We start from the raw sequence: 16,399 nt of genomic DNA on the forward strand, positions 1-16,399 counted from the left end.
AGGAACTTGTTCTGATAAAAGTCACTGAAAAAGAGGCATTTTTATCTTACTGAAAAAATTCAAAATTTCTTGAATATTAAGTTCAGAAGCTTGGACTCCAAACCCACATGTCACCCTTGGTATATGACAACTATATATTATCTGAGACAGTATTTTGAATAAATCTAATGCTCGTTCCAGATAAAATATTATATTAAAAAACCACGATAGAGCGACCAAGCCAGGAGACGCAGCCGAAACACTTGACCTGTAAAAATAAATACCTGTTTGCACAAAAAAAGCAATCACACTTTTTTGTATTCATCCAGAGACATAACTGATGCTAAAGACTCAGCAACAGCAAATAGTCCTGCATGTAAGTTACTAAGTGAAAGTTACAATGTTCCCGTTTTGGTGCAGGATGTCTTCAGTTTTATCAGAATAACTAAACATGAACAAACCTGTTTTATTGGGCTTTTCTATCACACCTCTTCTCTTTGACGACCACTTATAGTCCAGTTATATGACTGACCAGATCCCAAAGGATACGTGTGTTGAAAAACTAAAGAGAAATGAGAAAAGTGGGAAGTACAGAATTTAACAGACACATTTGTGTCTCTTGGATTTTTAAATTTAATTTCACGTAAAAAATGAAAATAGGAAGAGGAAAAATACATGTTTTAGAAATATTAAGGGTTCATTTCCTTGTGTGTGTGTGTGTCTGTGAGTGTGTACGGACCTCTCTGTTGGTGTATAAAAACTGAGTGGTGGGCTGACTTTTATTTCTTTATGTATTTGGGTATTATAGTGTGTGGTCCTTGCATACTAGAATTTATGCACACTGGTATTTTTAATGTGATTCCTCAATTAGGGTTGAAAAAGCACTAGAAGAAATCTTAAATTCACATATATAGTGATATCACTTGAACAGTAATAAAAAGTGATTTTTTACTTATGATTTTTAGTTACAATGTAAATTGATAAATTATCTCCTTTACTCATACAAATGAGGTCAGCCGTATTCACACAGCTTCCACCATAAGATATTATGGTTTGGTTGTTAGATTGCAGAGTTTATTTAAGTGAAAAAGCGGGTATAAAAATGCTTCATTTATAATTTCCTCAACATTTGATTCCTCATTTTTCCCCCCAAATTTTTTTCTATACTCTTTTGATTTTTCAATTCAGAATCCTACCTTAGATGAGCATGTCTTTCTCTTCTGATTTTGGGTAGCTGAACACTTGGCAGGTCACATTTTTACTTTTGTTTAGTAGCATTTGGGACTTAAATCCCTAGGCTCTGCCCTCATTTTCCTGTGTTATGCCAACAAGTGATTAATTAGATTCCTGGTTGTTCTGTATTTTTGCCTTGTGAATGCTGCAACAGCTTTAGCAAAGACCGAAGTTTTCTTCAATATCCATTAACCATTGAGTTTAAAGCTATGCTTTATCGTAACGTTGAATCTGCATCATCCTCCAGTCAAATCACACATCTAATGAAGCTCAGATCCTCTCTACTACTTGATTTTCTTATATTTCCCATTGTTCATCATGTTTGTCTCCATTTCTGAAAATAAATTCTTCACTGCCCCATTTAGATATATGACATTCCTATTTTTTTTTTTTATAATGCTTAGCCTTTATTTTCTTTAATCACTGTCTGATTCTCTTCCCCCAACCGCATGTCAACTGACCCCAATCCAATGATTTTATGATTGTATAACATTCATTACACATAACCCATTTGGTCTTGAATTATTATTTTTTCTGTTTGTTTCCCTGGAAATTCTCACAGTCTCTAGAATAAGAATATCCAAAATAATGGATCATTAAACGTTGGCTCTTAAATATGTTCTGGTTGTTTGGTGGATAAAAAAACAAAGAGTAGAAATAAACAGATTTTAAGGGCTCTTTTTACTCATATAGTTGATTGGTGCAAGGATAAAACTTTTTAAGAGAACATATGTGTTACCATGATGGTTTCAAGAAAAAATATACTTAGCTCTATTTTTTTTTTCCCTCTCTCTCACTAGCTATCTATCTTTGTTGTTGTTGTTGTTGTTAAGTGCTGTTGAGTCGGTTCTGACTCATAGCTACCCTATGTACAACAGAGCAAAATACTGCCCAGTCCTGCACTATCCTCACAATCTTTGTTATACTTGAGCCCATTATTGCAGCCACTGTGTCAATCCATCTCCTTGACAGTCCTCCTCTTTTTTGATGACACTGTACTTTACCAAGCATGATGTCTTTCTCCAGGGACCGGTTTCTTCAGATAATATGTCCAAAGTATGTGAGAAGTAGTCTTCCCGTCTTTGCTTCTAAGGAGCATTCTGGTTGTACTTCTTCTAAGACAAATTTGTTCATTCTTTTGGCAGTCAATATTTTTTGCAAACACCAAAATTCTAAGGCATCAATTCTTCAGTCTTCCTTATTCATTGTCCAGCTTTCACATGCATATGAGACAATTGAAAACACCATGGCTTGGATCAGGTGCACCTTAGTCTTCAATGTGCCATCTTTGTTTTTCAACACTTTAAAGAGGTCCCTCGTTGCAGATTTGCCAAATGCAATGCATCTTTTGATTTCTCGATTCCTGTTTCCATGGGTTTTGATTGTGGATCCAAGTAAAATGAAATTCTTGACAAGTTCAATCTTTTCTCCATTTATCATAATGTTGCTCATTGGTACAGTTGTGAGGATTTTTCTTTTCTTTATGTTGAGGTGTAATCCATACTGAAGGCTGTGGTCTTTGATCTTCATCAGTAAGTGCTTCAAGTCCTCTACACATTCAGCAAGTAAGGTTGTCTCATCTGCCTATTGCTGGTTATTAATGAATTTTTCTTCAATCCTGATGCCCCATTCTTCTTCACATAGTCCATCTTCTCTGATGATTTTCTCAGCATACAGATTGAATAAACCAAACCAAAAGCATTGCCGTCAAGTCAGTTCTGACTCCTAGTGACCCTATAAGACAGAGTAGAACTGAGCCATAGCATTTTCAAGGAGGAGCTAGTAGATTCAAACTACTGACTTTTTGGTTAGCAACCAAAGGCTTAAACACTACACCACCAGAGTTTCACCTGTTGAATAAGTATGGTGAAATATTACAACCCTGATGTGTACCTTTCCTGACTTTAATCCACACAGTATCCCTTGTTCTGTTCAAATGACTGCTTCTTGATCTATGTACATGTTCCTCATGAGTAAAATCAAGTGTTCTGGAATTCACATTCTTCCCAGTGTTATTCATAATTTGTTATGATTCACACAGTCGAATGTCTTTGTATAATCAATAAAACACAGGTAAATATCTTTCAGGTATTCTCTGCTTTCAACCAGGATCCATCTGACATCATCCATGATATCCTTAGTTTCATGTCTTTTGCTGAAACCATGTTGAATTTCTGGCAGTTCCTTGTCAATGTACTGCAGCGACAGCTTTTGAGTCATCTTCAGCAAAATTTTACTTGCCTGTCATAGTAATGATATTGTTTGATAATTTCTGTATTTAGATGGGTCACCTTTCTTTGGAATAGGCATAAATATGAATTTCTTCCAGTTGCTTGGCCAGGTAGCTGTCTTCCAAATTTCTTGGCTTAGATGAGGGAGCACTTCCAGTGTAGCATCCATTTGTTGAAACATCTCAATAGTTATTCTGTCAATTCCTGGAGCTTTGTTTTTTGCCAATGTCTTCAGTGCAGCTTGGAATTCTTCCTTCACTACCATCAGTTCCTAATCGTATGCTATGTCCTGAAATGGTTGATATAAACCAATTCTTTTTGGTATAGTGACTCTGTGTATTCCTTCCACCTTCTTTTGATGCTTGCTGTGCCTTTTGATATTTTCCCCATAGAATTCTTCAATATTGCAACTTGAGGTCTGGATTATTTCTTCAGATCTTTCAGATTCAGAAATGCTGAACACGTTCTTCACTTTTGGTTTTCTATCTCCAGGTCTTTGCACATGTCATTATAATGCTTCACTTTGTCTTCTCAAGCCTCCATTAGAAATCTTCCGTTCACTCTCTTACTTCACCATTTCTTCCTTTTGCTTTAGCTACATGATGTTCAAGAACAAGTTTCAGGGTGTCCTCTAACATCCATTTTGATCTTTTCTTTCTTTCCTGTCTTTTTATTGACCTCTTGCTTTCTTCATGTATGATGTCCTTGATGTCATTCCACAACTGGTCTGTTCTTCCCTCATTAGTGTTCAAGACATCAAATCTACTGTTCAGATGCTCTCTACATTCAGGTAAGACATACTCAAGGTCAAGCTTTAGCTCTTGTGGACTTGTTCTAATTTTCTTCAGTTTCAGCTTGGATTTGCATATGAGCATTTGAACATGCATGTGAGCTATCTATAGCTATATATATATTTGTAACAGTATTTGTAATAGTGAAACTATACATAAGAAAAAATACGTTGAGTCAACAATTTCTACATGAACAATTCGGAGAAATAAATTACATTCTTCATGTTGTGTAACCATTCTCCTTATCTTTTTCCACATGATTCCAGTAAAATTAACATAAACTCAATGTCCCCTTAGCAAAAACCCATTCTTTCTCTTTCCCTCTCACCCCTAATAACTACTAATAATCTTTGGTTTCTCTATGTTTGCTTATGTCATATAAATGAGATCATACAATATTTGTTGTTTTGAGATTGACTTATTTCACTCAGCATGGTGTTTTCAAGGTTCATCTATGTTGTGGCATGTGTGGCACGAGTCAGAATTTCATTTCTCTTTATGGTTGAGCATTTCTCTTTATGTGTATATGCCGCATTTTGTTTATCCAATAATTTGTTGATGAATGTTTCACTTCTTTCCTCTTTCTGACTATTGTGAAAAGTGCTGTGATGAACATTGCACAGGTGAGTGCTGTTTATTTTAAAAAATTACCTTTTGGCAATGCATACTGGTGATGGTTGCACAGCATAATTATTGCAATTTGTGTCACTGAGTTGAACATAAAGAAAATGTTTAATTGGCATGTGTTTTCATATACATATATATATATATATTTACCAAAATAAAAAATTTAAATCACCCATAAAAATAAGTTTTGTGTATTATTATTCATGACAGCACATTGGAAATTGGGAGGTAATGGAAACACAATTTTGCACCCACTCAATCTTCCCCCTGTTGTGGACTTAGGCTCTGATTTTCTTCAGTTTCAGCTTGAACTTGCATATGAGTAATAGATGGTCTGTTCCACAGTCGGCCACTGGCCTTGTTCTGACTGATGATATTGAGCTTCTTCATCAACTCTTTCAGCAAATGTAGTCAATTTATTCCTGTGTGTTCCATCTAGTGAGGTCCATGTGTATAGTCGCCCTTTATGTTGGTAAAAGAAGGTACCTGCAATGAAGTTGTTGGTCTAGCAAAATTCTATCATTTGATTTCTGGCATTGTTTCTATCACCAAGGCCATATTTTCCAACTGATTCATTTTCTTTGTTTCCAAATTTGCATTTCAATCACCAGTAATTATCAAAGCATCCTGATTGCATGTTTGATCAATTTCGGACTGCAGCAGCTGATAAAAATTTCTGTCTTCATCTTTGGCCTTAGTGGTTGGTGCATAAATTTGGATAATAATCGTAATAACTGGTCTTCCTTGTAGGCATATGGATGTTATCCTATCACTGACAGTGTTACTTAAGGCTAGATCTTAAAATGTTCTTTTTGATGATGAATGCAACACCATTTCTCTTCATGTTGTCATTCCCGGCATAGTAGACAATATGATTGTCCTATTCAAAAAGGTCAATACCCTCCCATTTCAGCTCACTAATGTCTAGGATATCAATGTTTATGCATTCTATTTCATTTTGATGATTTCCAATTTTTCTAGATTCATGCTTCGTACATTTCAGGTTCCGATTATTAACAGATGCTTGCAGCTGTTCCTTCACATTTTGAGTCATCCCACAACAGCAAATGAAGGTCCCGAAAGTTTTACTCCACTCATGTCATTAAGGTCAACTCTACATTGAGAAGGCAGCTCTTCCCCGGTTGTCTTTTGAGTGCCTTCCAACCTGGGGGGCTCATCTTCCAGCACTATATCGGACAATGTTCTGCTGCTATTCATAAGGTTTTCGCTGGCTAATGCTTTTCAGAAGTAGACTGCTGGATCCTTCTTCTTAGTCTTAGTCTAGAACCTCAGCTGAAACCTGTCTTCCACGGGTGACCTGGAATACATAGCATACCTTCCAGCATGACAGCAACACACAAGCCCCCACAGTACAACAAAGTGATAGACAGGGAGCCAAACATGACCTTGAGTGTATCTCACCTGAATTTAGAGACCGTCTACATAATAGATTTGACACACTGAACACTAGTGACCAAAGAACAGACGAGTTGTGGGATGACATCATGGACATCATACATGAAGAAAGCAAGAGGTCATTGAAAAGGCAGAAAGGAAAGCAAACACCAAGATGGATGTGAGAGGAGGTTCTGAAACTTGCTTACGAACGTCGAACAGCTAAAGCAAGAGGAAGAAATGATGAAATAAAAGAACTGAACAGAAGATTTCGAAGGGCAGCTTGAGAAGACAAAGTGTTATAATGACATGTTCAAAGAGCTGGAGATAGAAAACCAAAAGAGAAGAATACGCTCAGTGTTTCTCAAACCAAAAGAACTGAGTAAAAAAGTCAAGCCTCAAGTTGCAACAGTGAACGATTCTATGGGGAAAATATTAAATGACACAGGAAGCATCAAAAGAAGATGGAAGGAACACACAGAGCCATTATACCAAAAAGAATTAGTCAATGTTCAACCATTTCAAGAGGTAGCACATGATCAGGAACCGATGGTACTGAAGGAAGAAGTCCAAGCTGCTCTGAAGGCATTGGCAAAAAACCAAAAACCAAACAAACCCACTGCTGTCAAGTCGATTCTGACTCATAGCAACCCTATAGGACAGAGTAGAACCTCCCCATAGAGTTTCCAAGGAGTGCCTGGTGGATCCTAACTGCTGACCTCTCGGTTAGCAGCTGTAACACTTAATCACTATGCCAGCAGGGTTTCCTAACAAAAAACAAGGCTTCAGGAATTGACAGAGTACCAACTGAGATGTTTCAACAATGGATGCAGTGCTGGAGTTGCTCGCTCGTCTATGCCAAGAAATATAGAAGACAGCTTCCTGGTCTACAGACTGTAGGAGACCCATATTAGTGTCTATTCCCAAGAAAGTTGATCCAATCGAATACAGAATTATAGAACAATATCATTAATATCACACATAAGCAAAATTTTGCTGAAGATCATTCAAAAACGGCTGCAACAGTATGTCGACAGGGAAATGCCAGAAATTCAGGCTGGATTCAGGAGGGGACATGGATAAGGGATACCATTGCTGATGTCAGATGGATCCTAGCTGAAAGTAGAGAATACCAGAAGGATATTTACCTGAGTTTTATTGACTATGCAAAGGCATTGGACTTTGTAGATCATAACAAATTATGGATAATATTGCTAAGTATGGGAATTCCAGAACACTTAATTGTGCTCATGAGGAAACTTTACATAGATCAAGAGGCAGTTGTTCACACAGAACAAGGGGATACTGTGTGGCTTAAAGTCAGGAAAGGTGTGGGTCAGGGTTATATTCTTTCACCATACCTTTTCAATCTGTATGCTGAGCAAATAATCAGAGAAGCTGGACTATATGAAGAAGAACGGGGCAACTGGATTGGAGGAAGACTCATTAACAACCTCCGTTATGCAAATGACAAGATTTTGCTTGCTGAAAGTGAAGAGGACTTGAAGCACTTACTAATGAAATCAAAGACCACGGCCTTCAGTATGGATTGCACCTCAATATAAAGAAAAGAAAGATCCTCACAACTGGACCAATGAGCAACATCATGATAAATGGAGAAAAGATCGAAGTTGTCAAGGATTTCATTTCACTTGGATCCACAATCAACAGCCATGGAAGCAGCAGTCAAGAAATCAAATGACACATTGCATTGGGTAAATCTACTGCAAAGGACCTCTTTAAAGTGTTGAAGAGCAAAGACGTCACCTTGAAGACTCAGGTGCACCTGACCCAAGCCATGGTATTTTCAATTGCATCATATGTATGTGAAAGTTGGACAATGAATAAGGAAGATCAAAGAAGAATTGACGCCTTTGAATCGTGGTGTTGGTGAAGAATATTGAATATACAATGGACTGCCAAAAGAACGAACAAATCTGTCTTGGAAGATTGCAACCAGAATGCTCCTTAGAAGCAAGGATGGCGAGACTGCATCTTACATACTTTGGACATATTGTCAGGAAGGATCAGTCCCTGGGGAAGATTGTTATGCTTGGCATAGTACAGGGTCAGTGGAAAAGAGGAAGACCCTCAACGAGGTGAATCGATACAGTGGCTCTAAGAGTGAGATCAAGCATAACAATGATTTTAAGGATGGTGTAGGACTGGGCATTGTTTCGTCCTGTTGTGCATAGAGTTGCTATGAGTCAGAATCGACCTGACGGCATCTAACGAGAACAACTATCTTCTCCCTATGTCTATAGTCATCAATGCACTACCCCACGCTCTTTGAATGTTAGTCTACCATGTTGGTCACTTTGATAGGACTTCTTCATCAGGGCCCAGAGCTAAATCGTGTCTTCTTCTATTCTGTATCATTAAAATATCTATCCCCTCTTCCTTCTGTGAATATGTGTACCTTTTCACTCAAGAGTGGACTTTTGGGGGCACAAACTTGATTTCAAATATAGTACAATGTAGCATTCTTACTAATGACAAGTGTTTTTCATATATTAACTTATCACATTATATTATTTATTCCTTGCATTAGCGTGTGCATCCTAAAATGTCTCTAATAGCTTAATTATATGAATGTGCAAAGTGAGATCCAAAAGCAGTAAATAGATATCTGGAGGATCAAGGACATGAAGTTTATCTGGCTCCAAAGCATTTGTTCACAACTGATGCCTGACTACAGAGTAATAAAACAAATGTCTCTTTAAAGAATAACTTTCTTTGGAACACTTGGAATTTTATAGTGCTTTTATGTTAAAATCAAGTGTGCAAATACACAAAAATAGTAATCCAAAGATTTTTAGAGATCTAAATTTTTTTTTTTTTAAGAGAACTTAGAGGTCATCGAAGTCCCACCAAAGCAGGATTCTAACAATGATTAAAGTTAGAGGAGAGTAAATAGAAAGTGTCACCAGATTTGATATATAATCTGTTTTATTTATCTTAGCTAAACACTTGAACATTATTGAATTTGGTGTGAAATGGGCTACTATACTGCACAATTCTGGAAAGGTCATTGGAAATGAGAAAAATGGTGTCACCTGAAGTTGTACGAAATAGCCCTGTGGAAGTTTGCTGCATTGGCCAGGGTCTGTGTAATATTTGACAATTGTGAATGATTGCAAGTCACTGACAAGAATTTCTATGTTTTTTAGTTATCTACCATCAGTTGATATTTTTAGATAATGCATAATAATTATACACACCCATGGTGCATCATATCTTAATGCAGTTCATTTATTTTTTACCACAAAAGAAGTAATTGGAAAAATTTGCATATATGGAAAAAAAAAATAAGAAGTTATGGACATAAACCAGGGAATTTATTTTGTATTCCAGGTAATTTCTTGTTTATTCTCAACCCTCACTGGGAGTAGACAGAACCAACCTTTTCCTTTTTCCCTATAAAGCATGACCATGCCTTAAGCTACACTTAATAAAATAAAATATTCCTGATGTTGAGCAAAGTGCAGTTAGTTGATACATTTGAATGATGTTTCATATTCCATTGTAATTTTTTATGTGATGATTCCAATACTGCAATACCCAACGTCCTCCTATGGGAGACATCGTTGAGACGAATATCCAACAACTTCACTGACTGCTAGTAATTGTCCGCCGGGTAATCTCAAGAAGCTGATGCCTTTGTGTTGCTCAAGAGCTTTGCCACAATTATCTACTTCTCTGATGCACATTTAGAGGAGGTGAAGTCATTCTTAGTCTCCTTCTTCTGATTCCTTTCCAAACTAATTTCCCCCTCAAGTGCTCCCTGTCCCCTGGGATACCAAATTCCCTCTGGCCACGCTGTAATTAGGCAAGACCCAGACTTTTCCTACCAAAACATGACTGTCCCACTAGACCATCAAGTTTTATCCCTTACCACCTTCCCCATTAAAACTAAGCCATGGTGGCTATATTTTTATTAAAAATTGGATAAGCTAATTAACCTCCCAAAGATATTTATACTTAATTGAAGATGTATTCCTTAGATCATGGGGGAAAAAATGACTTAAGGTAGAATCTGAGACATCAGAAGAAAGTAAGTTGGAAAAAAAAATGTATCTAAGTAACTTCCCTAGCAGTGGGGTTTTTTTTTAGTGTTATTGGTGGCGTAGTGGTTAAGTGATACAGCTGCTAACCAAAAGATTGGCAGTTCAAATCCACCAGGTGCTCCTTGGAAAGTCTATGGGGCAGATCTACTCTGTTTTATACGGTCACTCTGAGTGGGACTCAACTAGACGGCAACATGTTGTTTTTTTTTTCTTTTGGATTTTAGTGTCACTAGTGCCACTAACAAACAAAATGCTCTGTAGGCAACTGTTTATTTATAAACTCATTTCCTTCAGAAAATACTTGTTTTGCTCTGGAGCGTGGGCTTTTATTAAACAAATAAATTGTATATACTCATGTCAGTGTATGTTAAGTCTCCTGGCAAGAAAGCAAGTTTTAAGTATAAAAAGAATAGTTATTCACTGAAATATCTGATGAAAACTTCACCTTTAATTCTACAAAAAATTACATTAAACTTTATCATACGTAGGCATTGCTAAAAATCATAATTCATACTAAAGTAATTATTAAATTTCTTACAATCAAATTGTGACTAGACTGTGTTTAGAAAAGCCTTTTGCTGTGTAAGGTACACATACAGAACACTCAAGTAATAGGTGTATAGTTAGAGGAAGTTTCAGAATAGAAAACTATGTGGCAGTATATATATTTTTTAATACAGCTGGACATGTACTTGCTCCATGACTCAAAAATCATATTTTAGCTCTATATCCAAGTGAAATGGGTTAGCATCCACCAAGTACAAACCAGAATGCTCCTTGGAAGCAAGGATGCCAAGGGTGCTTCTCACATACGTCAGATATGTTGTCAGGAGGGATCAGTCCCTGGAGAAGGACATCATGCTTGGTGAAACAGATGGTCATCGAAAAAGAGGAAGACCCTTAACAACATGGATTGACACGTTGGCTGCAACAATGGGCTGAAGTAGAGAAACAATTGTGAGGATGGCATAGGACCGGGCAGTGTTTCCTTCTGTTGTGCATAGGGTCACTGTGAGTTGGAGCCAATTCAATGGTGTTTAACAGCATACAGTTTTCCAATGCGGATGCCATTTCCCACTTCCACTATTAATGTGTGAGAGCTATGGCTGTTGCACACCCTCACCAGTACTGAATATTGCCCATCATTTTGGCTTTAGCCATTTTGTAGTTGAGTTATGGTACTGCACTGAGGCTTATTTTTATTTATCTGAGCACAAATAAAGTTGGATAACCACTTTTTTCTTTCTTTTTTTTTTTTTTTAATAAAGTGCACATTAAAAAGTGAATGCCAATTAGGAGGCTTGTCAAAGGAACAATTTTTAAAAGCATTTGGTCTCCTGTAAATAACATTATTAAAAAAAAAAAACTTAATTGTCACAGCCATTTCAGATGAACCAGCCAAGAGTTGCAATGTAGTTCTTTTGTATCAAGAATGAGTCATTGTTTATTTTTAACCCTTTCAGTAGTGGGGATGGGTTTATAAGCAATAGAGTCATATATAGGTCCCTGGATGACACCAACTGCTTTTGTTCAACTGCTAGCCTAAAGTTTGGAGGCTTGAACCCGCCCCAAAACACCAAGAAAGGCCTCCTGGTCTCTTCTGTAAAGATTACAGTCAAGAAAATTCTATACAGCAGTTCTAATCTGTAACACGTGGTTGAAATCCACTCAGCAATGTTTTTTTGTTTGTTTGTCTTTGTTTTGTTTTTTGTTTAAAATCATAGATACAAAGAGAATTTGCCAGCTAGAAAGGACGACAGAGAGAATTTATTCTGACCCTGTTGTTTATTTGGGGAAAAATGAGGTGTGGCAATGAAGAGTGACTTATTAAAGGACACAATGATTTAGAGTGGCATTGCGTCCCTGGGTTCTAATATGTTTCTGGGGTGGATTTACTAGGAGGGTTTAAATTTGCTGCCTCGGTCTTTCCAAGAGCACCTCCCACTTACCAAGTCATTGAGCATTATTACTGCTTTGTTCTTACAAATGTCTTTAAACAGCCATTATTGACAGTAAGTCAGTTTGTTTGCTGTGTTATACATATAACCAAATCTACAATCGCTATGCCACTTTTTATGTATAGGGTTATGGTGCTGGACTGGAGTTTCCTATTTATTTATCTGAGCACAAATAAAGTTGGATAACCACTTTTTTTTTTAATAAAGTGCATATTAAAATGTGAATGCCAATTTCCTGAAGAAAGGTGTCAAGCTATAGGAATTCAACTATAAAATTCACCCTTACACATAGGCATTGGTAATCTCATACTTGGACAATAATATTTGCCCTCAGTCATTAATGGATGAGTGAGAAGGGAGGGATTTAAAGAGAGAGAGAATGGAAGGTAACAGGGAGGATTGTAGACAGGCTAGCGTAGATTACAGCCTTTGATATTAAGTTTTCTCCATTTCTGTAGACTCCCAAGAAGAAATGTAGAAGGATTGGTTCAGGCCGTCTTAGCACGTTCCTATTTGAAACATAAGATCACTTAAAAAAAAATCCCGGAAAGGAAGTATTCAACCTGTCCTTGCAGAAATGTAGGTAGATGATGCCTGTAATTAATCAAGTTGTTTAATCCATTTCAGACATCCATTGATTCAGCTTAAAATGAATCATTTATCAAGGTTAATAGTTCCTTTCCTTCAGTTCAAACCCACCAGACGTGATTAAAGAGGCCCATATGCAAAACACATCAGTCTCGTGATGCTGTAATATGTAACTGTGATATGGAAGGAAGATGAGTTAAGTAGATGCCATTAAAGTATCTTCAAAATTAGAGACAATCCACTGAACTTGGTACCCCTCAAACATTGTTTGGACATTAATATATGTAAACATACTTTTATTCCATTCTGCTTTTCATAAGTAACAATCTGAAAAGAGTGTGGATTAATTGAGAAAATATTGTAAAGAGGGAACCCTAAAAACTTTTTCAAAACAGTCCCTCCCCATATACTTTTTGCAGAACCTTACCTTTCCCAAACATATCACAGTGTACCACACAAAAATGCCACTTGGAAAAGCAAAGGTGCTCTTGGGATTTACTGAAATTCTGAAACGTTTTCATAAAATGACATACTGTCGCTTAGCAATGACAGCTATGTTGCCTATGACATTCAGTGGCTTTTAGCTTCCACATTTGTAATGAGTAATTAAGAGTGTCCTTGAGTCTTGTATAACACCTTGCTGTTGAGTTGATTCCCACTTGTAGTGACTATATAGGACAGAGTAGAACTGACCCACAGAGTTTCCTAGCAGAACTTGGTAGATTAGAACTGCTGAACTTTTGGTTAGCAGCCATAGTTCTTAGCCACTACACCATCAGGGTTTCATGAGTCTTTTATAGTCCTTTAAGTACATAGTGTGTTGATATTTCTGAACCAGCCTCATGCTTTTTTTTTCTTCGCTATCAAAAAGTAGAACAGAGCCTGATAAAGTAGGTGAGAAAGTACCCAAATGAAAACTCTTTAATTCTCAAGAAATTAATATGTATATCTTTAAAGATGCATTATCAATAATAACCAAAACCATATTATGAACTTTCTTACAAGGTGTAAAAAATATATTTGAGGCATATACTATTACCTCAGTTAATTTTGTTTTGACTGCAAGGTAAACATCACTCTAAAAATGTTATCGAGTATGCTGATTTTATCACATATCTGTTTTCCCATTCTATGTCACGGGCGCAATGCAGGTGCTTGTTAACAACAGGGATGAAACACTCATCATCACAGAGTGCTCTTAATCTCGGTTTATAAGCAGCAATTTAACAAACCAAGTGACAGATAAAATGAGGCCCTGAGGAGAAGACGGTGGTTTATGAACCAAGACTAGGGGAATTAGTCCAGGCCTGAGATGTGGTGGGGTGAGGGGATGAAAGGAAATCTTCCTAGAGGAAAGGAAGGGAGAGGTAAGAACTACAACACAAGGATGGGCTTCACCAGGGTCCTTCTTTTTGCTCTTTTATATCTAAAAATTTGAGGCTTCATTTCCTCTAAAAACATAGTCATATCCACATCATCATCACTAATCGCCAATCCTTCTGCCTCAAATACTTTCCTCTCCCCCACTTTGCATCTCCATTCATCATTTACAACAGAAACTACATGTGCCCATTTCAAAGAAGTTTTTCTTCTTTCCACAGTAGATTGAGACATTTTACTTTGGATTAAGAGCACCTTGCCTTTTCATTTCATGATATTTTATATTTTGTTAGGAATTATTTGAATTATTAGCTAATTAAAGTTTACACTGGATTATAGAATTCATTAGTATAGAAACCACTGGATCGAAACACAAAACACCTAGAAGTATAAAAGTAGGCATGAAATAAACAATAAGTCCCGGAAATAAAATTTTGATACACTAATAAGGAGACCAGAAAGTTTTATAAAATTAGAGAGTACTGTATTTAAATTAAAGACATATAAGGAAGTATAGCATATTTAGAAAAGTACCTAATAATTGCTAGAGTAGAGATTTTGTATAAATACTCATTGTACTAAAGAATTTCAGACCACATTATTCTGTGCTATACAATTTGAGGAAAACTACAACTCTTTATGTGTGTGTTTAACTATTTAAAACAGCATTTTTCAGTTTTTCCAGAGCTTCTCTCACATCTTTATTCCTTAGGCTGTACACCAGTGGGTTTAACATGGGAATAACAAGGGTATAAAACAATGAGGTCATCTTGTCTTGATCTAGAGAGTAGGAAGAACTTGGCCGGAAATACATAAAGAGCAAAGTTCCCTGGAAAATAGCAACAACAGTTAAGTGGGAGGTGCAGGTGGAGAAAGCTTTGAACCTTCCCTCAGCAGAGCGGATCTTTAAGACTGAGAGGATGACGTAACAGTAAGAGACAAGAACTCCTGAAATGGTACTCAGTTCAATGAAGCCAAAAACAGTGAATAATGCCAGCTCATTGACCTGAATATCAGAACAGGAAAGGAGGAGAAGGGGAGGTAAATCACAGAAGAAATGATTAATTTCATTTGACCCACAGAAACATAATCGGAAAGCTAATGTCATATGTATCAAAGCGTCCACTATGCTCACCAGGTAAATCCCAACCATAAACATGGAGCACACCCTGCTGGACATGTTGACTGTATAGAGCAAGGGGTTGCTAATGGCCTTGTACCGATCAAAGGCCATCACTGCCAGCAGAAGACACTCAGAATCTATAAAGATACAGAGGATGAAGAACTGCAGAGCACAGCCATAGAAGGAAATTGATTTGTCTTTGGCTAAGAGGTCCACCAGCATCTTGGGCCCAATTGCTGTGGAATAGCAGAGGTCACAGAAGGAGAGGTGGCTGAGGAAAAAGTACATCGGTGTTTGAAGCTGGGAGTCCATTCTTATTAAAATGATCATTCCAAGATTTGCCACAAGCATAATGAGGTAAACAACCTGAAACAAGGTGAATATGGTCACTTTCATCTCAGGGTTATTAGTAATTCCCACGAGGCGGAATTCAGTCAAGGAGGAGCAATTCTCTCCAGCCATTCTTCTTCGTTCTTATTTTAAATGGTTATAACAACGATCAAGAAAATGCTAGATCAAAGTATAAGTCTGGTGGACAGCCACAAAATATTCTCTGTAAGACAGAACACTTTCTTTCTGTAAATTCTCTTCTTGATCTTCAGAAACTAGCCCAGATAAATGTCACTGAAAAAGAGGCATTGCTGTGTTACTGAAAAAAATTCAAAATGTCTTGAATAGAAAGTTCAGAAACTTTGATTCCAATTCCATGTGTCACTCTCGATACCTGACAATTATATCTGACCTGAGACAGTGGGTTCCAATAAACCTAAAGCTCATTCCAGATTCAAAACGGCATTAAAATAATAACGATAATACGAGGTAGGGAGACAGAGCCGCGGGACACAGGCCTGAGTTCCCGGTGGGTAAAGGCAAATCCTCCGCTGGACACACACACACAAAAAAACCGCCATCATTGGATTCTCCCTGAAATATAATTGATTTTAAGGATTCAGCAACAATGAGCGATTAAAAAAAAAAAAATTTTTTTTTTTTGAGCGATAGTGTATATAAATTAACAAATGGAAGT

At 37.0% G+C, this 16,399-nt stretch overlaps 1 protein-coding gene across 1 annotated transcript; it reads right to left on the minus strand.

Moving 5' to 3' along the window:
- Positions 1-14,898: 14,898 nt before the first annotated feature.
- On the minus strand, positions 14,899-15,980 carry LOC100660823 (olfactory receptor 5W2-like). The gene has a single exon (XM_023541536.2). It carries the CDS (start codon positions 15,832-15,834, stop codon positions 14,899-14,901), a length of 936 nt encoding a protein of 311 aa, XP_023397304.1. The 5' UTR covers positions 15,835-15,980.
- Positions 15,981-16,399: the final 419 nt, after the last annotated feature.

The sequence above is a fragment of the Loxodonta africana genome, chromosome 7 (genome assembly GCF_030014295.1).
Source record: "Loxodonta africana isolate mLoxAfr1 chromosome 7, mLoxAfr1.hap2, whole genome shotgun sequence".
Classification (NCBI taxonomy): Eukaryota; Metazoa; Chordata; class Mammalia; order Proboscidea; family Elephantidae; genus Loxodonta; species Loxodonta africana.